At 39.6% G+C, this 25,522-nt stretch overlaps 1 protein-coding gene and 1 long non-coding RNA gene across 2 annotated transcripts in view; both read left to right on the plus strand.

The window, feature by feature from the left end:
* LOC140513806 (uncharacterized) overlaps positions 1–25,522 on the plus strand; it is a 66,389-nt gene that overhangs the window by 32,579 nt on the left and 8,288 nt on the right. The window contains 2 exon segments of the mRNA XM_072623803.1: positions 11,039–11,188; positions 17,331–17,443. Coding sequence (XP_072479904.1) covers positions 11,039–11,188; positions 17,331–17,443 — 263 coding nt within the window.
* LOC140513836 (uncharacterized) lies at positions 3,383–5,234 on the plus strand. The gene is made up of 2 exons (XR_011970376.1): positions 3,383–4,753; positions 5,046–5,234. It is a non-coding gene; the product is annotated as an uncharacterized lncRNA (long non-coding RNA).

The raw sequence follows: 25,522 nt of genomic DNA on the forward strand, positions 1-25,522 counted from the left end.
TTGGTCTCCTGAATATTCACTCAACAGATCCCGAAAAAAAGTCCACCTGATTCTCATTTATTTGTTTATCCTCTGACTTGTGTTCTTCTGGGTGACTTGACCTTGGGTCAAGTCTGACCTGCCTTCTATGTGCTCATCCACATCTCTGACCCATGTTACCCAGGTTGCCTAGTTCCCTAATCTAAGTTTCTGATCCCTGTTTCCCAGTGCAGAAAGAGAACAATCTGCCTGGGAGTCAGTGAAATGAATATTGCCACTTGGCTTGCTTTTCTCTAGTTAATCAACATGGATTGCTTCCTATAGTCAGTAGGTAGGTAATTTTATTGTTGTTGCAGTACTGAGACATGAGGAATAACTTACAAGGAGCATTTGACCATGGAATCCCAGAATAGCCATGCAAGAGCATTTATTCTCAGGGAGGACATGGGGCTGAGGAGTGAAAAATACATTGTTCAGTTTAGGGCAAGTCATAATTTGATAGATCCCAATATTTTTGAGCAACTGTTGACTCTTACTGAATCTGAGGTCTTCTCTAACCTCCTGATAATCTGTCTTTCAGCAAATATCAAATGAGGTGAACTGTGAAAGTTCAAGCACCGAAAAGAGAGACCTTGGCCGCCGTGTACAAACATCTTTGGGCACCATACAAACTGCCAAATTGACACCTCATTGCAGACGGCAAATAAAGTTAAATTAAGTGACTGAGGGGACTTTAACAAATTACCTATTCAAAATTGCTTTTGCAAAGCTTACCAAATTCATGGCAGCCCTGAAAGTATCTCCCTGCAAAAAAATTTTCCCCCTCTTGGTCTTGTGGCTGCTGCAGGAAAATTAGTAAAATCCACAGAATAACATTTGAACTTTTGCAAATGAGTAAACAGCCAAAATAAACAGCACTTCGGAAAAAACACACATTTTCTCTCTTTTAAGAGCAGGCTGTGCCTCAGCAAAATACCTTAAAAGTGAACTAAAAAGCTTTTAAAAAAATAAACAATTCTGCTTATGATCATAAATTGGGACCATATGGAGATGTGAAAGCTGCAAGAACAATCCATTTATGCTCTTTTCTCACTGCCTGCATTATTTGCATGCCACAGAGAATGCTTATATTAAGTTGAGTTCACTGAAGTCTTCAGTGACCCCCCAATAAGAATGAACTCTCTTCCTTCTGGGGCTTCTTAGGCAACATTGCAGAAAAAAAGAGAATGAAATGAAGAGCAATACTTGTTAATAAGCCACAGCTGAGAAGCAAATTCTCCTTTTCAATTTCCCATCATTTTACCTCAATTCATATTTCTCCTTTAAAGTGCCATATGGCCCCAGTGAATCTCAGTAGATCAGTGATATATACCAAAGTTGAAAATATGTGGTGGCATCCTTGTGAATGGTCAGTCATTGATAGAGCTATGTTGCAATTTGCCCTCTTGTTCGGCTTCCTGGCCTTAAGGGATGGTGAATATACAGACTACCCAGAGTAGATCTGTAGTCTGTTTTCTCCTAATCAACTTGATTTGTGCCATGGTGTCATGGGTAAGAGAATGTGGATGATCCGATGCCAGCCATCATCACTAAACAATTCAGGCACTGTTTGGCCACCAGTGTAGCATGGGCAATGATAGTTTCTTTAAAGGTGAAGGGTTACATTCTCATTGTCTCTTGTGATTATCACTTGTGTTTCTTATTCTATAGAAGTATGATGGCATAATGGACAGAAAACTGGGTGTAGAGTCTGGAAGACCTACGTTCAAATTCTGACACTCATACTGACTCTGGGCAAATCACTTATCCATCTTTGTACCTCGGGTTGCTCTCTATGACTTAGCTACTGAGTTATATAGTTAGGTTTCCATGCTGAAGATAATTCTTTTGTTATTTTCCCCAATAGCACTTAATGTCTGTACCACTTATCCAGCACTTACCTAACCAGTTAAAATTAGAAAGAAATTAGATCAGACCCCCAAAGTCAATTGGACTAATCATAGATGAGAACTTTAATTGAAATGGAAATGATGACCTCGGTGCCATTACAATATTAGGCCCCTCTTGGCTGCCACAATGCAGGAATTCTTGGAAACACCCAATACCAGGGCTCTGCTTATGAGGAGGGATATGGTAATTATTTGTAAAAGGATATGTCTTAGGATCATAGCATCATAGATTTGGAGTTATAAAGGCCCTTAGAGATTCCCTAATCCAACACTCTGATTTTACAGATTGAATATAGTCCTTAAAAATGAAAATTATTTCTTTGACATATGAATATGTGTTTACTGGAGATCAAGTCAGAAAGCTTTAAATCAAACTAACAAAATAATAAAAGGATAAGGGTATAGAGAAAAACACAATAAATGAGTTTCCTAATTTTTTCTTCCCATTAGCTTAGTTTCTACACAGATATATAAGGTATTTGTGCTAATTTTGGAAAGCATTTGCACATATTTGAACTCCATAGACAATCATAAACTTCATGCTAACCAGTCTTTTCAACCTTTTAAGAAAAGCTACATAATAAAGGAGGACTAATTTATGTTTTTTCTCCTCTTCCTTCTCCTCCTTCTCTCTCCCTCCTCTCCATCCTTCCCCCTCTCTCTTTCTCCTCTCCCCTTTCCTTCCTTCCTTCCCTTTTCTCTCTCTCTTTCCTCTCCCTTCTTTCCTTCCCCTTCTTCCTTTCTCTTTCCCTCTCCTCTCTCTCTCTTTCCCTCCCCTCTCTCTCTCCTCTTTCTCTTTCCCTCCCTCCCCTTCTCTCTCTGTCCCTCTTTCCTTTTTCCTTCTTCCTTCCCCCACTCTCTTCAGTTGGGGTTCTAATGTGTAATGAGAATCCTAAAGAAGGAATGAAGAGACATAAGGGACCAGAAAATCCGAAAAGTGTCTTATCAGCATTTGAATCTTTGGGAAGTGGTTGTACTTTTTGAAAGAGTGGGTGGATGTATTCAAATCAGATACTGCCATATAAACTTCAAGGTCAAGTTTGAAGTTTCTTAGAATATTATGTCCTAAGGAGGCCCTCTCATGCTTACTTTTTTTCCCCTTTGGCTCTTCCCTGGATCGTAGGTTCTGTTTCCTTACTACTACCTCCTACAATCTTTATCTTCCTTCAATTGACCATTCAACACCATTTATTTTTTTGAAATAGATGGTTATTGATATTTTTTTATTTTACCTTGCCTAGGCTTCTTCTCCCTCTCCTACCCAGAGTCATCTCTTCTAACAAAGAAATTTTTTAAAAAGAAAAAGAGGAGGAAGAGGAAAAAAGTTCAGCAAAACTAATTTTGCATTTAGAAAAATCTGACATTATAAGCATGTTCCATGCCAGAGGTGTCAAACATGAACCTGTGGGCCTCATGCAGCTGGAGTGCAGCCTGAACCAGATTAAAATGTAATTCAGAAATGTTTAACAAAACAAATAAAAATAGAGTGAAACATAGATAATGTTACTGTATGGTTTTCTAAGTGAATATTCAGCCTGCAGAGATCCTGACATACAGTTTAGTTCTACTTCTATTTCAATTTGACATTTTGACATTCTATCCTCCCCAGCACAAAAGAATGGGAAGAGATGTCTTTTCTTGGGGGGGGGGGGGGGGGGGTCAAGATCAATAATTATTTATGAAATTTTCAGCCTGCAGTTTCTCCTATATCTATCTTAGTTTTGAGTGTTTGTTTCCATGTTGTGGTCCATTGGATTGTAAGCTCTTGAGAACAGGGACTGTCTTTTGCCTTTCTTTGTATCCCTAGTGCTTGGGGCAGCTAGGTGGTGCAGTGTCTAGAGGTGGTGCAGGAGTCAGGAGGGCCTGAGTTCAAATCTCACCTCAGGCACTTGACACTCACTAGCTGTGTGACCTTGGGCAAGTCACTTAACCCCAATTACCTCATCTTGGGTCATCTCCAGTCATCCTTATGAATATCTGGTCATTGGATCCATATGGCTCTGGAGGAGAAGTGAGACCTGCACAGCCCTCCCTCACTCAAAACAAAGTCAAGTGCAAGTCATATCATCATTTCTGTGATGGCATGGTCTTCTTCGGCAATGAAGGACAAACACACACACCAATCCCTAGTGCTTAGCATATTGCCTAGAATATAATAGGAGCTTAATAAATGCAAAATAACTGATTGATGACTCCTCTGTGCCAGGCATTGTGACTCATGCCATGGGTGTAAAGACAGTAAAACAGTCCCTACATTTAAGGAGTTTACATTCTAATAGAGGATACTGCATGTATATAGACAGGCATCTGCAAAACCCATAGAAAACACATACAAGGAAAGGAAGGCATGAGCAGGTGGGGTGGAAGGGGATGGAGTTGGGCACTAGGAAAGTCCTCTTGCAGAAGGTGGTGCCTGAACTGAGTCTTAAAAGCAACCAGGGATTTGAAGCAGGGGTTATGAGGACGGATGTCATCCATTGATTCACTTCTTAAAGAGGCCTCTTATAACCTCACTCAAAGTGTGAACCTGAAAAGGCCTCAGCCTAAAAGGGCCAGGGTCCCCAGGGTCTCCCATTGCATTCTGGGCCATCTCCAGTCATCTTGATGAATATCTGGTCACTGGACCCAGATGGCTCAGGAGAAGAAAGTGAGGTTGGTGACCTTGCACATTTCTCCCTCACTCAAATCCAGGTCAACTGCAAGTCATGTCATCAATCCCTGATGTCATGGTCTCCTTCAAAAAAGGACAAACACAACAACAATGAGGAGGGAATGTATCCCAGCCAGCGCTTAGGCATGGATACAGACAAGAAAGGATATTGAAAGTAAGGAGCAACAAGAGACAGCCAGACTGATAGAATGCAAAGTATGTAGAGAGGGAGTAATATATAGCAATGGGTCATGTTCAGCACAATTCAGGTGTCACCTCCTATACTTGGCCCTTGGAAAATCATCCCAGGTGTCTATGTTCTCTCCCTCTTGAGATGACCTTCTCTATAGTTTGTATTGACTTATCTCTGTGCTTGTGATACTCTGCCCCTTCACATACACACATACACACAAGTAAAATATAATTAAATATAATTAAAATATAATGTCTTTGAATTTACATTTTAGGCACAGTGCTTTGCATTCAATATATGCTTGTTGATCAGCTGATGGAAAGAAGATAAGGATTTTCATGAGGAGGCAGAATCCAAATCCTAGGGAAAGGAGCCCTGTTAAGAGAGCAAAGAAGGCAAGCATGAGAGGGCTTTGTAAAGATACAGTGTTGCTACATCCTTAATAAATGTTTATTGAATTGAATGGAATTGCTGTCACCCATCTCATATCTCCTTTGATTATTTATTGCTTTTTGGGTTTTTGAAAGATGAAAGTTGCCTCGGATTCCTTGAGCATAAGACTTCTCCTTTCTCTTAATTCAGATCCTTTTTTTCTGTCCCTTGGGTATCTCAGGCTGGCACCCTCTGCCCACTAGCAAGGATATTTGGGAAGTGCCATGGGTGGGTGCGGGCTCAAGGAGCTGGCTTTAATAACCCATATGATTTCTTGAGCTTTTTAGACCATAATAGAAATGGTATACCCAGGATGGTTGGAAGAATGAAGGAAGGGGCTGTATTTTTAGTGCCTGCTGTTTGTGGGTAACATAACTGAAAACTGTTGGATCTTTTCCCCTTTAGCTGAATGGCTGGTATTCAGGAGCTTGCACCCACTCTCTGCCAGGCTGCCCTCATGGAACTCCCTTTTTATGATGTGGGTGACTGGTTACTTGGCACCTGCCTGTCCCACTACAATTCTTCATTATTGTCCAGCACTGATGTCCAGTCATCCAGCCCAACTGGCAGCCTTGGTGTCATTGGGTTATAGCAGAGAGGGTTTATTGATGAGACTTGACTGGCGGGCTGGCTGTGAGCTTGTCAGGGCGTTACCACATTGTGAGTGAAAGTCTGCAGGCTAGGGGCTGGGTCTGGATGCTGCAAACCTGCTGGCATGGAGCTGGCATTCAGACATTAATGAACGACAGTAGCAAGAATAATGGCCAGGGTCCCATCCTAGAAGGATTCTGCCAATGCCTCCCGAGAATGAGGACTTGGCTTCAGTCGCTCTGAATCTTCATGGTGAGTTGTTGTAAGGAGAATTGTTTTAGGAGACTAAGCCCCCTGGATCTCTTGAGCCCACTCTCATTTTGGGAGATCTCATTTTACCAATGGACACTCTGGGGCTCTAACCATTCTTTGGAAGTGGAAAACAAAGTAAGAAGATGCTTGTAGGGCCCTATTATGCTTGTGCTGGGCATCACTACCTGATCACAGGCAAATTATCTAACCTCTGTGGGCCTTAGTTTTCTCATCTGTAAATCGGGGATACTAGCCCTACATACTTCTTTGGAATGGTGCAGGTTTTCTTGCTAGTGTGCTCATGTTGTTCCTTTTGCCTTGACTCTCTACCAACCCCACTCCTTCTGCCCCAAACTCTCTTGATCCAGTTCTATCCATACTTCAAACCGCAGTTCAGATGTCATCTACTCCATGAAGCCTTCCCTGATGTCCAGTCAGAAGTCATCACTCTCACTTCTGAACTCCCAAAGTACTCTATCTTTAGTTGCACTCTTGTATTCTAATAATGATATTTATTAAACAATAACTTGCTAAGCACCTACTATGTGCACAGGGCTGTGTTAGGCACTGAGTTATATAGACAAATAATGTCCATAACTGATACCACACAGACTTTTAATAAGTGCTTGTTGAATGAATAAAATGACTAGCATGGTTTTACAAAGTACACTATGAACATTAGTTAGTAAGTCAGTCACATTTCTTAAGCACCTTCTATCTGCCAGGCACTGTGCTAAGCACTGGGAGTATAAAAAGAGGCAAAAGATAGTGCCTCCCTCATGGATTGGCAGCTAGTTGTCATAATCTGATAGAGCACTGGAGTCAGGAAGACTCATCTTCTTGAGTTCAAATCTGAACTCAGATATTTACAAGCTGTGTGGCCCTGGGCAAATCACTTAACCTCTGTTTGCTTCAGTTTCTTCATCTGTAAAATGAGCTGGTAAAGGGAAAGGCAAACCACTCCAGTATCTTTGCCAACAAAACCCCACATGGGGTCATGAAGAGTTGGATAGGACTGAACAAAAACAAACCCTGTAGGAGCTCATTGTCTAATGGGATCATCTCATGATTTCATTTGATCTTTACAACAGCCCTATGAGGAAGGTTCTAGTAATATCCCCATTTTACAGATGAGGAAGAGGAGGGTCAGAGATGTTTTGACTCACCTGGGGTCATACAAGATAAGACTCAAACCCAAGTTGCTCTTAATACCAAGTTGAAGGCATTGTCCTCCATCGTGATTCTCTAGATATCCTGTGCTATGGTTACTTGTGTATTTCCTTATCTTTACTAGTGAGAAAGCTTCATGAAGGCAGGACATTTTTCTTTTGCACTACTTTGGGAGGAAACTAGATGACTCAGTGGATAATAGAGCATTGGGTCTGGAATCAGAAGATCTGAATTCAAATCTGGCCTCAGACACTTTCTAGCTGTTTGATCCTGGGCAAGTCACTTAATCTCTGTTTGTCATAATCCACTGGCGAAAAAAATGGCAAACCGCTCCAGTATTTTTGCCAAGAAAACCCCATGGACAGTATGGTTCACATGAAGAGCTTGACAGGACTGAATGAACAGCAATGACAAACTACCTTGGACAGATTAAGAAATTGATAATGTATGTGTTGTTTTTCAATGAAGTAAGTCAAAATCAAAAATGTGGAAACATTTTGCAAAAACTGAAAACACTGTATAACTAGAAGAATTGCAAAATAAAGAGAGAGTAGAGCTCAGCATTACTACCTTTTTTCACTTCCTCCTTTATAGGCTGGTAGGGGGCTATAGTGTCCTTATAGAGATTACTTGGGCTTTCATAAAACACAGTCCTCAGGGCTTCACATATCCCTAGAAATGAATGGACTTGTGAATAGTGTCCTTTCTATACTGTATGTTCCTGTTAGAAGCTCTAAATTAGAAAGGGGAAGGTGGTCACATTAACAGAAGTTGTAACTTCCCACCTAACAGAGATCCAGTAACAAAAATAGTTAGTATTTATCAAGCATCTTAAAATTTCCTAGCATTTTGCAAATATTATCTTACGTTTCCTTACAGCAACTCTGAGAGGCCGGTGTTATTACTGTTATTGCTACCATTATACAGATGAGAAACTGTGACTTGCCCAGGGTCATATATCTAGTAAATGTCTATCTAAGGCTGGATTTGAACTCAGATCTTCCTGACTCCAGGTCCAGCATTTTATCCACTGAGCATCACAGGATGGGTCCATGTAGTATAGAGGCAAATGGCTTAGCCCTCTCAATGATCCAGGTGGTTAATACTCATGACCCAATCTCTTATTGTATTGAAAGTTGTACAAAAATTTGACCACCAACTAATGACTTTTTTTTTTTTTTAGCCATAGCAATTTATGAAACTGTTTGCCAACGGTTGGAGAGATGATCATTATCAGTGGGGGGTGTATTTACACTAAATAAAATCTTGATTCCTTAAAATATTGATATAGGATAATGATTGATACTATTCTGCTTACCTCATAGAGTTATTTTAAGGATGTGAAGAAAACAATGAAAAAATATTTATTGCTATACAATGGGTTTGCCCTTCGTTCCCGAAGAAGACCATGCCATCAGAGAAATAATGACATGACTTGCACTTGACTTTGTTTTGAGTGAGGGAGGGCTGTGCAGGTCACCAGCCTCACTTCTCCTCCAGAGCCATCTGAATCCAGTAACTAGATATTCATCAGGATGACTGGAGATGACCCAGAATGAGGCAGTTGGGGTTAAGTGACTTGCCCAAGGTCACACAGCTAGTGAGTGTCAAGTGTCTGAGGTGAGATTTGAACTCAGATCCTCCTGACTCCTGCACTGGTGCTCTATCCACTGCATCACCTACCTGCCCCTACAGATAGTAAGTAACTTGCCCAAAGAAACAAAAGTACTAGGTAGCTTAAGAGACATTTAAACTCAGGTCTTCTGATTCCAAATGCCCTACTCTTTTCACTACATCATTCTGCCTGCTTTTACTTCCTTCAAATCCAGTTCTGACATTATCCTTTCCATGAAGTCTCAAGTGATTTTTCCCTTCTTGAATCTCTGTCTGGATCTCTCCTAGGAATGAATCCCAACACTAATTTGGATCAAAGGGGGGAGGGGGGAGGGAGCATTTCTTAGGTGCCTACTATGTTTCAGAAATTATAAGGGCTTTACAAATGTTATCTCATTTGATCCTCACAACAACAGTGCGAAGTAGGTGCTATTATTATTCCCATTTTAAAACTCAGAAAATGGAGGAAGATAGAGGTCAAATGACTTGTCTAGGGATACACAATTAATATCTGAGGCCAAATTTGAACTCAGGTCTTCCTGACTCCAGACCCAATGCTCCATCTACCTAGCGGCCTGATTATTACATCTGAAAGGGGCTTAATAACAATTCCAATCCTATTTTACAGAAGAGAAAACTGAGGTAAATGAAGTGATTTCCCTGTGGTCACACAGGTAATGAGTAGCCCAGCTAGATTTTGAATTCATGTCTTTGACAAAAAAACTAGCGCTCTTTCTATTAAACTAATCGACTGTGGAAACGAAGACCCATGAGGAAAGACTAAATTAAATAATATTGTTTATCCTGAGGAAGAAAATAACAAACGATGATTTATGGTTTTTATGAAGGTAGGCCAAAGAGAAATGGGATTTAGTTGGAGCACCAAGGATTTTATCTACCTAGAGAACAATGATCCAAAAGGTGGGTGAAGGAGGCTCTTGGGATCTTTTTCTCTTGATGTGTTTCAGGTTAGATCAACTTTCATTTGCCTTTGGTATTTTAAGTGTGTGCTCATTGGGAAGCAAGGGAAGAGGTGGTATGGCTTCTTAGAGGCCTTTTCTATTTACAATGTAAGGTTTGTAAGGATGAACCTGAGTCATCAAGACCAAGATTAAATTGTATTGTCTTCTCTTGCTTAAGAAGGCAGAGAAAAGATCCCTTTGCCTCTCAATCAATGATTTTATTAATACAACACAAAATCTCTAAGTTTGTGGAAGATGTGGTATAGAATCAGTTGGGGCTGGTCCAGAAAAAGTTTTCTGAGAGAATAGGACTTGTTTTGGTTTTCAAAAGGCATCAGGAGAGGAGTGTGCTGCTAAAAGTTTAATTAATAATTGGCTCTCCAGAAAAAAAACCATACAAACAATACACTAAATTTAATCTGTATTTTTTAAAAAAGAAGTTTTTACTGATGTCTTCTGTTTTGTACATCATCCTAGTTATCTCAGGTATCCTTCTCTTTTATTCAAGTCCTCTTTGATCTTTGTAATTTTGTTACATTCACTCAATTTTTCCATTTACGTTGTTGTGGTTACTGTGTATGTTGTTTTCTTGATTCTGTATCAGTTCCTGTTGATCTTCCCAGGCTTCAATGTATTTATCACACTTATCATTTCTTACAGCATAATAATAGTTCGTTACTACAATTCTCCAATGAATGGTCATCTACTTTGTTTCCAATTCTTTGCTATCACAAAAAGTGCTGCTGTAAATATTTTGGTGTTTTGGGGGAGTTTTCTTCTTATTAATGGCTTCCTTAGCATATAAATCCAATAATGGAGTCTTTGGTTCAAAGAGCATGGACACTGTAGTCACTTTACTTGCATTATTCCAAATTGCTTTCCAAAATGGTTGTATTATTTCACAGCTCCACCAACAATGTGTTAGTATACCTGTCATTACACAGCCTCTCCAGCATTGATTATTGTCATTTTTGTCATCTTTGTCAATTTAATCTACATTATTAGCATTTTCTAACACTTTCGTCTAAATTATCTACAGAACAATAAATCAAGCTGTGAATAATATTTGCCAATTTGCAAAGTATACATATTCACACTGATAATTTAACATTCATCTCTCAAAAGCCTATTTAAACTGGCTCCAGCACATCCTTGAAGAGGGAACACAGTCTTGTTGAGAAGTAAGTGTCTATTTTTCTGGGCTCCTTATCTACATCCATCTGAGGATGTTTTGTATTCCTTACAGGTGGTGCCCATGAAGGTCTGCAGCATTTGGGTCCTTATGGTAACATCCCTAACATTGTGGCTGAACTGACTGGTGACAACATCCCCAAGGACTTCAGTGAGGACCAGGGCTATCCAGATCCTCCAAATCCCTGCCCCATTGGAAAAACAGGTAATGGGCAAGCATACTGATGTGTTCCCAGGGAGAAATAGATTTGAGATTGTAAGCAATTGAAACTTAAAAGTGCTAATGGTAAGCATTGAGAATTACTAACAGTTCAATTCTACTGGGTAGCCCTGTGTTAGAAAGTGAAGAGGCCAAGTGAATTTAATTTGGCATACGTATATCAGTCATGAGGCCCAGATATATAAAATTATTTTGCCAATATTTTCTCTCACTCTCCCTCTCCCATTGTTCAGTCATGTCAGACTCTTCTTGACTGTTCATGAGGTTTTCTTGGCAAACATACTTACGTGATTTACCATTTTGTTCTCCAATGGATTAAAGCAGAGGTTAAGTGACTTGCCCAGGGTCACACAGTTAAGAAGTATCTAAAGTTAGATTTGAAGTGGTCTTCCTGACTCCAGGACCAGTGCTCTGTCCACTGAGCTATCTAGCCGTCCCTCTTTTAGCTGCCCTCAATTATCTCCCCATTCTCCTTAACTTAAAAAGAAATCTTCATCACCCCCTCCCTCCAAATTCTTCCAAAATATCTTTCCCTTTTCCCACATAAGACACAGACAACTCAAGATTATCTACTCTCAGGATTATCCACACCCATTCATTTCTCCTACTTTCCCCCCGCAACTACCAGCCTTAGCATCCAGTTAGCCCCTCCCTTTGCAGGAGGTGGGGGCGGTGGGAGGAGCAAAATGCCAACAATTTAAGATCTATTAGACTGTAAATTTTTGGGGACAGGAATTGTCTTTTGCCTCTTTTTGTACCCCAGCCCTTGGCACAATGCCTGACACATGGTAAGTGCTTAATACATGTTTATTGATTGATTGATCTATGTAGAGCTGGAAGGGACCTCAGGGCCCATGTAATTGACTTCATTTTCTAGATGAGGACATTGAAACAGTGAAAGTGACTTGCTCAAATTCGTACATGTGGCACCACAGAGATACAAAATGGTTTCAATTCCATCATCTCACTGAATATTTATTATTATTGCTATCCTAATGTAATAGATAGGAGACGAGGCTCATCTAAGATCATATAGTAAATAGAAGAGTAGGACTGTAGACTCTGGTATTCTTCCTACTGGTCCTCTTTGAGAACAAAGGACAAACAAGATTTTTTCTGTTACACCACAGCACTTCTCTGAATTTAGTGTGGTATAGTGGAAAGAGACATAGCTTTGGAGTCAGAGGACCTAGGTTCAAATTCAGCCTTATACATCCTTGGGTAAAGCCACTTCAATTCTGTGGACTGTGGTTTTCTCCTCTATAAAATGAGGGGGTTGGATGAGATGGCTTCTGATGCCCCTCCAGTTTATAGATCTGTGATTTTATTTGCCCAATATAGATTAAGCAAAAAATCCAACTGTCAGTTCGAATACATTTTAACAGTTCTGATAAAAAAATCAGAAATGGAAGCCTGCTAAAATATTTTGAAATATTTCAGTTTAACTCCTTCCTTTCCCTCTCTGCTTTCTCCCCTCAGGTCTTCATACACTGTTTCTATGGATAATAGTGAGAGGCCTAGCATACTAGTATTTCCTATTAAAGTTGTCCTGGACCATGTTCCTCATAACTGTCATTCTTCTTAAGACATGGTAATTTCTTAATTACCAGAATAGGCTTGCATCCTGATAGACCAATGATAGGATTGGTAGCCCTGGCCTGAGGACCCCTCTGCCCCTACTTTCAGGCTCTGTTTAAAGGGAGACCTTTGTTTTTAAGCTATCACTCAGTGACTAAGGATAGAATTCCCCATTTCCTTTTCTCTGCTTTTTAACGTAACATGCAAAGAGCTACCACCTGCTATTTCTAACTCAATTTAGGATAAAATGTTTTGTCTACATATGGACCGAGTTGGAACCCAGTTTAATCTGGTCACCTGCTAGGGTTCATCACTTTCAGGGACAAATCTGTACTTTCAATAACTCATGGATTGTGTGAAAAGAAATCCAGAGTTGGGCAGGGAGGCTGAGCGTTAGGTTCTAATAGGGTATCAACATGCCTGAATACAGCTAACCTTGTTTCTTGGTGGTGCAAATTCCTCATTATTGAAATAATTGATTTCACTGATGTTTGGTGTTATTTCAAGCATGACAGAGAGATCAGGAAAAAGTCTCAGGGATTCCATAGGGGATGTTGAGGAGTAGACTTTGGACTTTGCTGCCTCATGAAAATCCCTTCTGGGCTAGAGCTACTAGAGAAGGTACTGAGATGGTGCAGCAATCATATGTCCTGGAAAATCTAGGAAGGAAAGAAAGTGTACTTTTAACAAGACTTTACAAAAGGAATATCTTCTATCAGACCATGTGTCTTGGGTTTTTGTTGTTGTTGTTGTTAAAAAACATGGTCACTGTAACTAACGAGAATCTAAGTGATTGCGTGTGGCAAAGCAATGTGGGTCTGCCGGCGCAGTGAAAAATTAGATTTGAAAATAGGATTGCAGGAAGACCTGAATCACTGCATGGCTCAGATCATTTCAGCCACATATTATTTGCTTGTATAATTTTAGATTCAGGGAGAGGAAAGACCTGTACCAAGTTTAAGGAACAACATTCCCCAGGGGCAGCTGGCTGGATTGATTAGACACAGCAGAGGGCCTTATTCAGGTATTTAGAAGGAGTGAGTTCAGAGTGAAACATTTTGGGTTTGAATCCTCCCCATCCCTTCCATGTCTCCAAATTCTACCCATCTTTCAAGGCTCGGCTCAAGTTTTACATGCTTCACAAAGTATCAAATCCTCAGTCTGGCATTTAGACTCACTTTAGTCTGGCTCTCAACTACCTTTCTAGGCTTATTTCATAATATTCCCCCTCAAATACTCTCCTTTCTGGGCAAATTGGCCTGGTGTATGACATTCTGGCTTTCACCTCTGTACCTCTGCTCTGGTGGTCTGCCATGTCTGGAATGTTCTCCCTCCCTTCCTCTGCTTTGTAGGATCCCTAGCTTGCTACAAAGCACAACTTAAGGGCCACTTTTTACGTGAGGACTTTCTTGACCGTCACTGCAGTTGTTAGAACTCTCTGCATCTTGAAATTGCTTTGTATTTCCTTTCCTTTTCCTTGTCCTCCTTCTGTCCTTCCCCCAATGGAATATAAGTTCCTTGAATAAAGGAAATGTTTAGTTTTTTTCTTGGCATCCCTAATACCTAGTAGAGTGGTCTGCACATAGAAGGCATTTAACAAATGTTTCTTGAACTAAATTTATAGTACATAGATCTCTTTTTCTGAATTTCTCAGTTTCTTATTCCTTGTATTCTCATTTCGGACTTAATCATATACTTCTTTATGTTATTTTTTCGTGATAAATGAGTTGAATTCTACATGTATCATTGAAAGGTTACTATGTGTAAGGCCTTGCTAGAAGAGGGTTATGTGACACATTCACTTTTGATCTGTGAACGGAAGAGGGGAACACAAGTACTGAAGTCATAGTAATTCAAATAAGTCAAGTCAGCAAGTATTTATGTTCCGGTCATGTGGAAAAAAAAATGACTAAGACACAACTCCGGTTCTCAAGAAACAGTTCTGATGGACATTCTCAAAAAAAATTAGGAAAACAATACAAAGTGTTATCAACAGAATGTAAGCTTTATGTTCCCTGTTAGTCTTTGCATATGTAGCACATTGCCTGGTCTAAAGTTGGTACATAATAAACGTTTATTCGTTGTTTGATATCATTCGGTGCTAGACTGTATGGTATAGACCATAAATATGGATGTCCGAGAAGGAAGAGGTCAGTATGGGCTATGGTATAAGCCCCAAGTCTCAGCTTTTAGACCTCCATGCATCCAATATACTATTCTGGAAATTTAGTCTTTAATTTAAGGAAAATTTATCCTTTAATTCTCTCAATTTGCTTTCTGCGTCATTGTGGAAATGTAGGGAAATCCTCATCTATGTTGTTTCCTGGCCACAGAGATAATATATTAAATTCTGTGGTTGGTATCTCAATTATCTGACTCCTACTCCTACGTTCTCATGACCCCAGTGGGCTCCCACCCTTCAGCATCACCCAGGAAATCACTTCCAGTAAAGAATTAGAATCCACTCCACAAAGTTATCATCCAAAAAATGTGTCTGAGCACCTATTTTTACTATAATCTTCTCCATTCCTACCAGCGTGACATACTGATGGTTGCAGATGTAGGGGTTAGATAACGTTCCCAGTCAGGAGATCTGAACACTGAGCAGACGCAGTAGAGCTGCATTAGAGATCTTTTGGTATGCTAATGACTTCCACATTAGGTTCATACTGTGGAGAGGCCTTGTGTGCGTTTCAGACTGCCTTCTGGAAAGACTTGGAAATACTCCAAGAAACGAGACACAGGACATACCTGGCTGATTGTAAATAGGCGCGCATTTTCAGCACTTATTTGATGTCTCATCAGTCTTTTGAAAACTGGTCTTCACTCCTCCCCTCAGCTTCCCATGCAACCCAGACTCCTTATGTTCTTTTCTGGTTGTCTAAGGCACATAAAAGATAGGCAGAATGAATCATCTCCAGAGAATCGTAAGATCCAGAGGGGCTTTGGAGAGTGCTGAGGCTAAGGAAACTTTGTCCTCCTCTTAGCAAGGAGGGGATGGAGTATAGATGTGAAATGAGGAATATATAACATGGAAAATATGTTAATTTATTTGACTGGACGTATTTGTTACAAGGGAGAGTTCCATGGAGGGAAGTCCTTGAGGGGTGATAGTGATGTTTTAAAAAGGCATCAATAAAACATTTACAAAAAGGAAAAACGATTTTGAAGACACTGTTTCTGAATGATAGTGTGGTCTAGTTAGAGAGTTGACCTTTGATTTAGTAAGACCTGAGTTCAAGTCTTGCCTTAGACCCCAGATTAGTAAACAGATATACCATACCCACTGAATATAGAATGGGTGTGTGTTAGACTAATGTCTGCCCAAGCCTGTTGCTTAACCACTGAGTGCCTCAGGCAGCTCCCACAGAGGATGTCATTCTACATCCTTGGAAGGAATGTCCAGGTTAGGCACTGCCCTACCAAGATGAAACCACAGATCTGAACCGAAAATTCAAACAAGAAAATCAGAGCCTATAGCACCAGTCATGCTGGAACAGCCATTAGCCCAACACACTCACACACACACACACACACACACACACACACACACTCACACTCACACATACACACACCCCTCTGTTCAGTGACTATGGTGTGTGTGTGTGTATGTGTGTGTCCATGTTGTTTATTAACGCAGGAGCACATTAAAAATATGCGAACTGTACTGATTATACAAAATACACAGCATTTCCTCCTCCCCCTCCTCCGAAGGAATGCGTATCTCATATTAGAACTATAATTAGCCCAAACTTCGCCTGAGACAAATTTAGTTTGTGGGTGGGTGAGTGAAGTGAGGTCAGGAGAGGATTGTGGATGTGGTTATGTCCTGGGCCTCCAGAGATCTAGGAGGTAAATCAAGCTACTGAGGGTCATCAGCAGGGGAGGGAGGAATCACACTTTATCTCCTATCAGTGCCCTGGGACAGTCTCATTTGGCCTCATGCTGAATACAATTGTGCCCAATATATAGGAATTAACTAAGGTTTATTAAGTACTTACTGTAAGATATTTATTATATAACATTATTTATCAAATAATTTAGTGTATTTACATAAAATATATTTTATATGTAAAATAAATTGATGTCGCACTTTTCTCTAAGGAGCAAAACTGCATTTATTTTAAAATACTATATAGAATATTATATTATAAATATATACATTATTAAACAAATTAACATTGTGTTTAAAATACAATTATTCTATTTTATGTTACATAAAAAATAATATGATAATATTGAACCTTTCTCTAAGGAGCACAAGGTATTTCCAAAAATCTAGGCACAAACTTCACCGTATCCCTCTGAAGTAACTAGAGGGAAGTAGCCACCATCATTTTCAGTTTCCAGATGGAGAAGAGGCCCAGAGAGGGAAAGTGATTTGCCTGAGGTCACAAAGTGAGTCAAAAGGAAGCAGGAATAGATACATGGGATGCAGATGGGAATGTGATTCTGACCTTCAGTGGCCTGCCTTGTTCCTATTTACCTTTACCCATGGGGGCATGCATAAGTTGCTTGGCTTTTCTCAAAGACTTCTGGCTGTTTGCAGTAGATGATGGATGTCTGGAAAACTCCCCTGACACTGCAGAGTTCAGCCGAGAGTTCCAGCTGCATCAACACCTTTTTGATCCTGAACACGACTATCCTGGCTTGGGCAAATGGGTGAGTTCAACTTTAATTACTACCAATCATAGTTACTACTTATATAATGTTTTAAAATTTGCAGAGTACTTTCTGTACATCATCTCAGCTGAGCCTCAGAGCAAACCTGTGGAGTAGGTACTACAGTTAATATTATTCCCATTTGACAGTTGAGGAAACTAAGGTTCAGAGAGGTGAAATGATTGCCTACGGTTGTACTGCTAGTAGATATCAGAGGTAAGATTTGAAAGCAGGTCTTCCGGACTCCAAGTCCAGCACTCTCTTTACTGTCCTATCCTGTGTCTATATTTTCCAGACTCATTTATTGAAGGTGCTAAAGTAGAGCTAAATTAGAGAGGAAATTTGTGAGGGGAAGACTGTTTAGGAACAGATTTATTAAAAGCCTAGGACAGGGAAGGGCCTTGAACAATTCCTCGATGATGTCATCCTTCCTGGCAGCTTCTTGACAATTGTATAGAATTAGTAGGTAAGGGTTTAAAGTAATGTAGATGAATATTTTGTTGACTAAGCATGGATAAACATGTTACTCTCTGGAATCTGGTTCTGGGTTATTTGTGTCATTTACCATGGTGTAATACATAGAAAATAGGAAATAAGGTTTTTTAAGTATGGATATGTTCTTAAAATTAAGTTAATTCAATAAGTATTAAGTCCATACTGTGTTTTTTTAAACTTTTTTCTTCGCACAGAAGAATTATAGTTAATAGAAGAAACTATGAGAAAAAAACAAAGCAAAAGAGAAAAGGGTTTGCTTCACCCTGAAGTCCAGCTCCATCGTTCCTTCTCTGGATGTGGATGGAATTTTCCATCAAGAGTCCTTTGGAGACGTTTTAGGTCGTTGTGTTGCTGAGAAGGGCTAAGTCTATCAGAAACAGTCCTTGCACACTGTGGCTGTTACTGTGTATAATGTTCTCCTGGTTCTGCTCACTTCACTCAGCATCAGTTCATGTAAATCTTTCCAAGTTTTTCTGAGGTCCCCCTGTTCATCATTTCTTATAGCACAGTAGTATTCCATTGCATTCATATACCACAATTTGTTCAGCCATTCCCCAATTGATGGGCATTCCCTCGATTTCCAGTTCTTGGCCACCACAAAAAGAGCTGCTATAAATATTTTTGTACATGTGGGCATAATGTGTTTTTGAAACAGACATTTTGTTATATAACTTTCATCTAATATGGATGGCTTCCTTTTGAGGGAGTGAGTTTCTTGTCACTGCAGGTGTTAGAGGATTTTTTCCTGGAGTTTGTTCCCACATCACTGGGTCTGGAGGGCAGGGATCCAGCTCTCAGACTCTAGTCTGGATGTATTCCCATCCAGAAGCTTGTTGTCATGTGTGGAGACACAGCTTACTCTGCCCTATGACACTTGAACCATTGGGAAAAAAACTGACAGTGTCTTAGCCCTCCATTACTAGGAGGTGGGAAGACTGCTCCTGATACCAGAATTGTTGGTTCAGCATCTGCTCCTCCCTATCTCAGTACTCAGGAGGATCAACAGGCATTATGCGAGATATATAAATCTATCTATCTATCTATCTATCTATCTATCTATCTATCTATCTATCTATCTATCTATCTATCTCCCTTCTACCTTTACCTCCTCCTCCATGGTATTATCATAGAATCTCAGAGTTGGAAGGGATCTCGGAAATCATCTAGTACAAGCCACAGCTGAAGGTAAATTCCTGGTACAACATACCCAAGAAGTGGTCTCACAGCTTTTGCCTGAAAACCACTAATAATGGAAAACTCATTACTTCCTTAGGCAGTCCATTCCACTTTTTGATGGTGCTAACTAACAAGCTTCTTCCCCCGATACATGAAGGCCAAATTTGTCTCCTTGCAATTTGTACTCATTGCTTATAGTTCTATCCCCCTTCAGGGCGGGGAGAGGTTTAGCAAAACAAGCAATTATAATAAATAGCTAACACTTCTATAGCACGTTAAGGGTAATGAACATCCGAGGAATGAAGGATTGGAATTCATCCTTCCCAATTCCAAGTCCAGTGTTCTCTCCACTGTGGCACTTAGTGGTCTAATCCTTCTTCCACATGACAACTCTTTGGATACTTGAAGTCAATGATCATATTTATCTTCCATTTTCTCTTCCCCAGGTTAAACATCCCTAGTTCTTCCAACCAATCTTCATGTGACATGAGCTCAAGACTCTTCACCATCCTGGTTATCTTCCTGTGGATATTTTCCCACATATCAAAGTGCTTCCTAAAATATGACTCCCAGAAGGGAACACAATACTCCAGATGTGGCCAGACAGAGTGGAATATAGTAATATTACTTCCCTCATCCTTGTCATTATTCTTCTCTTAATGCAGGCTAGGATTGCCTTAGCTTTCTTGCCTGCTATATCTCATTTTTGACTCATTGAACTTTTGGTCCATTAAACTACCTAGATCATTTGCAGATGACACTCTCCTCTATCTTACATTTTAGAAGTTGATTTTATGAACCCAATTGCAAGGCTTTATATTTACCTATATTATATTTAATGTTATTACATTTGCCATTCTCTCTATTAGAGACTAGGTGGACCCTATCTGCCATCATTGTAGGACTCTGGAGAGTGATTGCATCTACTCCTCTTGGTTGCTTCAATTATCAGCCTTATGCTGATGGTTTCTTAATGAAATTTATGTATCTAACCCTAATGCCTAAATTCCACTCTGACCCTGATAGCTGCCTGCTTGATGTCACCTAGCTTTCCTAATGGCATCTCAAACTCGGGATTTCCAAAACAGAATTGATCATTTTGATCCTTGTTCTTGACCTGTTTCCAAACTTCTCTGTTTCTGTTGAGGACATTGTCATTCCCCAAGTCACCCAGGTGTCATCTTAGACTTATTCTTGTCTTTCACCAATCTTATCAGTCACCAAACTTGTCAATATTCCCTCTACATCATCTCTCATATCCTTCTCCTTCTCTTTACTCAAATAGCCACTACCTTAGTTCAGACCCTTAGCATCTCTTAGCTGGACTATTATATTAGCATCCTAACTGGTCCTAACATTGATTTCATCCTCACCTCTCTTCAATTCATTCTTCACACAGCGGGAAAAACAATTTTCTGCAGACACAGGTACACCTTTCCCTCAACGCCAATTCTGCTCCAAAATCCTTGGTGACACTGCATTGACTATAAGATGAATTATAAACTCCTCATCCTAGCATTTAAAGCCCTTTAAAATCTTGAGTCAACCTACCTTTCCTGAATTATTTCATATCACCTACTTTTGTTACAACTTAGGCAGCTAGATGGTGCAGTGGGTAAAGTGCTAGACCTGGAGTATGGAAGACCTGAATTCAAATGTGATCTTGCACGTTTATTAGCTATGTGACTCTGAACAAGCCACTTAACTTCTGCCAGCCTCAGTTTCCTCAGCTGTAAAATGGATTTAACAATAGCACCTACCTCCCAGGATTCTTGTAAGCTCAAATGAGCTGTTTATAAAGTACCTAGCACAGTGCCTGGCACATATTAGATGTTTAATAAATGCATTTTTCATTCTCTCCTTCCTTAATTGTCCTACTGTTCCCCTCAGTCAGCATTCCATGAGGACTTGTGTTCAAAACTGAACTCTGCTACTTACTACCTGTGTGACTTTGGGTGAGTCATTTAACTTTGAACTTCAATTTCCTCATCTGTAAAAGGAGGGAGTTGGACTAAATGGCCTCTTAAATTCTCTTCTAGCTCTAAATCCATGGATTTTATGGTCCAATGCCTTGTGATTCCCAAGTCCAGAGCTCTTTCTACTATACTACAATGCTTCTTTAGCTTGGATGTGAGCTGTGTCTTGAGTATAGGTAGGATTTGGAAAAAAGTGGTAGGAGAGAATTCAGAAAGGAAAGAGTATAATCAGGGTAATTAGCTTAATTAAAATGGAGCATTTATATTTGGGAGAGGTGGGAAATAAATTTGGATTGGTAGGTCGGGATTAAATTATGGAAGATCTTTAAAAAGCATCATAGAAATATCTATTTGGAACTGTAATACATCTTAAAGTCATCTAGTCTGGATCCCCTAATTTTTCAGATGAGGAAACTGCAGCCCAGAGATGTGAAGTGACTTGCCTAAGGTTACCCACTTAACAAATGACAGAGGTGGAATTTGAAACCAGGGGTTCTGACTCCAAATCCAGTATTCTAGGAATTTAGACTTGATGTGAAAGAAAAACAAAGAAACATTGTAGGCTCTTGAAGAAGAGACTGATATAATACAAGTGCTCTTTATTAAGATCAGTCTGGCAGCTAATGTCAGCTAGGAGGCAATTTTAAAATCATAGACAAACCACAGAATCTCAGTTGGAAGAGACCTCATAAATCATTGACTATGACACATTTAGTCTTGTGTCCAAGAACCTACTCTATAGCACTCCCAATATGCGAATTTCAAAGCTTCACTTGAAGATGTCTCTTGACCAAGAACATACAATCTTCCAAGGACATTTCTTCTATTTGTGGACAGCTCTTTTATATGCAGTCAAAATCTGTCTCGATAATTCTAAACGTTGCTACCTAAGTTCAAGCAGAAAAAGTTTATTTCCTTTTTTTATGATAGTCCAAGTTCTTGAAGACAGTGATTATGTCTTTCTTGGTGTGTCAATTGATACAAGAATTTTTTTTGTAATTAAAAAATTTTTTTGCGATATTTTACTATAATTTCTCCTATCTGCGCATATGCTCAAAGAACTCACAATCTAATGGGAAGCTCCACCGTCAGTGTGAGGCAGAACCTGTTTTACACATCTGAATATTGAAGCTCAAAGGTGAAATGATCATCTCCCCAATCTGCTATGGTAGTGGTGGTCCTACGCCATCTTTAATCCTTCCCTTTCTTCCAGGATAGCTTCAGAAAAGCCCTATGCCATCATAGGTATACAATGAGCAGGGTCTAAGGTGATGGCAATGGAAATAGAAATAAGGGGAGGAAAGGAAAGACATTGACAAAGGAATTAACAAGATAGAAAATGGAAAAGAAAATTGAATAAAGGAGATGGAGGGTGGGGAAGAAGAATTGGTAGCTTAAGAAAAAAATAGGTCTTCACTTGGCACTGGGGAGTATATAAGGGAGATATGAGAGGGATAAAAAAAGATTACTTAGCAGAACCAAGGGCTGGATCAAAGTGGAAGTCGTTTCTTTACTCTTTAAAGGTTTGGTTTCACTTAGTTTTACATTTTCTGTGTGGTCCAGGAATAGGAGTAGAAAAGAACAGAGGCTGGGGATGGAAAAGATTAGGCAATGGCCCATTGAGTTTGGAGGAAGGAGTCCAAGTGCTTTAGAGGGCAATACTGAAGTAGTTGACCTTGGGAAGTTGAGAGCGAATCTAGAACAGTTAGAAGGGAACCAATGATCTGGGTGGGAGCAGGAAGTACTAAGTCAAGGCAGAGAATAAGTTTAGTGGGTGTAGGGAAGTAGGAGAGATGGAAGACATCATCTTTCCTTCTTTCTAGATTTGGCTCATCTTTTTCAGAAAGCCTTTCTAGATTATCTTCAGTCATTCTAATAACCACCCAGCCTGTAGTTCACATCCTTGAATAATTAGCACATATGTGTAGTATATCTGTTTCTGTCACTTGTTTTCTATGTATGTATCAGAGCCAAAGACTAGAACTTGGATTCCCTGTAAGAGGGAAGAACTATTAGTAAATCCACTACTTTAGGTCATGTTTAGAAGTTTCTTATCAACTGTGATCATTTGTTTAAACTTAGCTTTCCTTAGTTTATTGCCTTATTAGTAACTGGTAGGTACTAAGAGTTAATTTGCTTGAAATTCACAAGTATGTGTGATGTTTTTTTTAGTAGGGTCCCACCATCTCCAGTCAGTGTTTTCACAGATTTAGAGTTCTCAAGAAAGCATAATTTCTTGTTTCTTGTGCAGTCCTACTAAGGACAATGATATAAATGTATATTACATATACATACACACATACACACACACACACGCGTATATATACACAACACACACTACACATACATTAATTGACTTGCTTATGTCTCAGAGGTATGATTGAAACCTACATATCTACATATTCTCATTATCTCTCTCTCTCTGTCTCTTTCTCTCTCTCTCTTTCCACACACACACACACACACACACACACACACACACACACACACACACCATTAACATATCAATCAATCAGTGACCTCGGCAACTCTCTCAGACAGCTGTGTTAGAGATGAGTTAAATCAGTGGAAGGAGTTTCCACACTGATACTTCTTCATACCAATTGAAATCATAAGTCCAATATGTACATTGTGATTATTTCTATAATAACTTACTATTTTTAGTTCTTTATTAAAGATTATTATTTATATAGTTGTTTAGAATGTGCAAAACACTGCATATATTATGTCATTTGAGTCACATGACAACCCTCTGAAAGTATGGCAGGCATTAAAACAGATTAGGAGACCAAATTTCAGAGAAATTAAGTGCTTTGCCAATAGTCAATGCCCAATCAGTAAGTGTAAAATCAGGACTGGAACTTAGGTCCTTGCTTGCTTTTAAGTCCACTACTCTCCACTGAATCTCTAAGTTAAACATGAATGTCTGTCTTGTCCCTTCCATTAGATTAAAGGCACAGACTATTCATTCTCCTTTGTAGTTTTCCACAGTGTTCAATATATAGTAGGCATCCAATAAATATTGACCAAAGAACTTTAAAACCTGAATGCATTCCTATGTCTTTTCATTACTTGTGCTTCACTAATATCTCCTGGGAGGTGGTCATGCCTCCAAGAGGGAAGCGTTGTTTTGCAAGAAATGAACACCCAATACACTCTGATGCTAAGTAACTTACACCTGAACTCAATGACTGGTCCCTGCAAATTTCACTCTTCTTCCCCTCTGTATCCTTGAACTTCAATGTTACTCTCTCAGGAAAACAGTTTCTGACCTAGGAAGACAAGTGTTTCCCCTTTCTAAGCATGCATCAGTATTCTTGATCAGCACCTTGGATGACTCTAGAACATTTTCAGTAAACAAAGCAAACTCAACTGGGTGAACACAATAGATGAGTTGGATAGGGACAGTCTCCTTTGTGTGGTGCTGCAAACATAAGTTACCAATAAAGTCACTGCACTGTCTTTGGTTTAACTTCTCCAAATGGCCATTACTCCCTTACCTACAGCTATGTTTAGTTATTTCTGAGTTCATGGAATGGCTGGGTGACTTCCCCCCAAACCTAGTCTCTCAACCCCTAGTCTCTCAATTTATACAGTCAGTATTTAAAACTACCAGGATTTAGTTGCTCCCAACCTAAGACTTTCGTGCCATTGTACCTAACTCTTGGTAATGGACATACCCTTGCCATGACCCTGTCTGCACTTGGTTTCTCCACACTGTGTACAATTCCATTTGATAAATCTAGCAGATCATTAATCCTGGGAAAGTAGCTCTTTGCAAGGTGGTACCAAGCTTGAGATTGAATCACTCATCCCTCAGTTGATCATGTTTGATCAAGTCAAGACCGAATGATCATTTGTGATGATGTTGAAGGTTTAACATTTCAGTTTAGAATTTAACTAAATGCCTTTTGACAGCAGTGCTCTGAACTGTTAGAGGAAGGTGTTCCTAAGGAAAATCTTCCAGAACTAGAAGGCTCACTTACTGAAAAATACATTATAAGGCAGCTAAGAGAGTGACTGCAAGACACCATGATGTCCTGTGGTATTTGCTCTCAGTGGAAATAAACTTACTGCCTTTTGCCTGTTCCAGCATCCCATAATTACATGGCTGATGGAGATTCCCTCTTGTAGAGGGGTTTGAAATCTGAGAATCCCTGAATTTTAAAAATAGTTTGGATAACTGTGTTTCAGTATAATCACTTTCCTTTTTTAACCCTATGTGTCTCTTGCATTTAAGACATTCTTCTGAGAAAGTTTCACCAGAATGACAAAGGAATCCATGACATAAACAAATTAAGAACTTGGTTTAGAACCCCTGCTCTAGTTAAGTATCCCCTAAAGTGGGTTCTTTGTCATCTGTGCACATTCACCTCTGCTGAAGCACACTAGATGTCTAAGCTCTTCAGTGATGGATAGGAAGCCTCTGTTA

Source organism: Notamacropus eugenii, chromosome 7 (assembly GCF_028372415.1).
Source record: "Notamacropus eugenii isolate mMacEug1 chromosome 7, mMacEug1.pri_v2, whole genome shotgun sequence".
NCBI lineage: Eukaryota > Metazoa > Chordata > Mammalia > Diprotodontia > Macropodidae > Notamacropus > Notamacropus eugenii.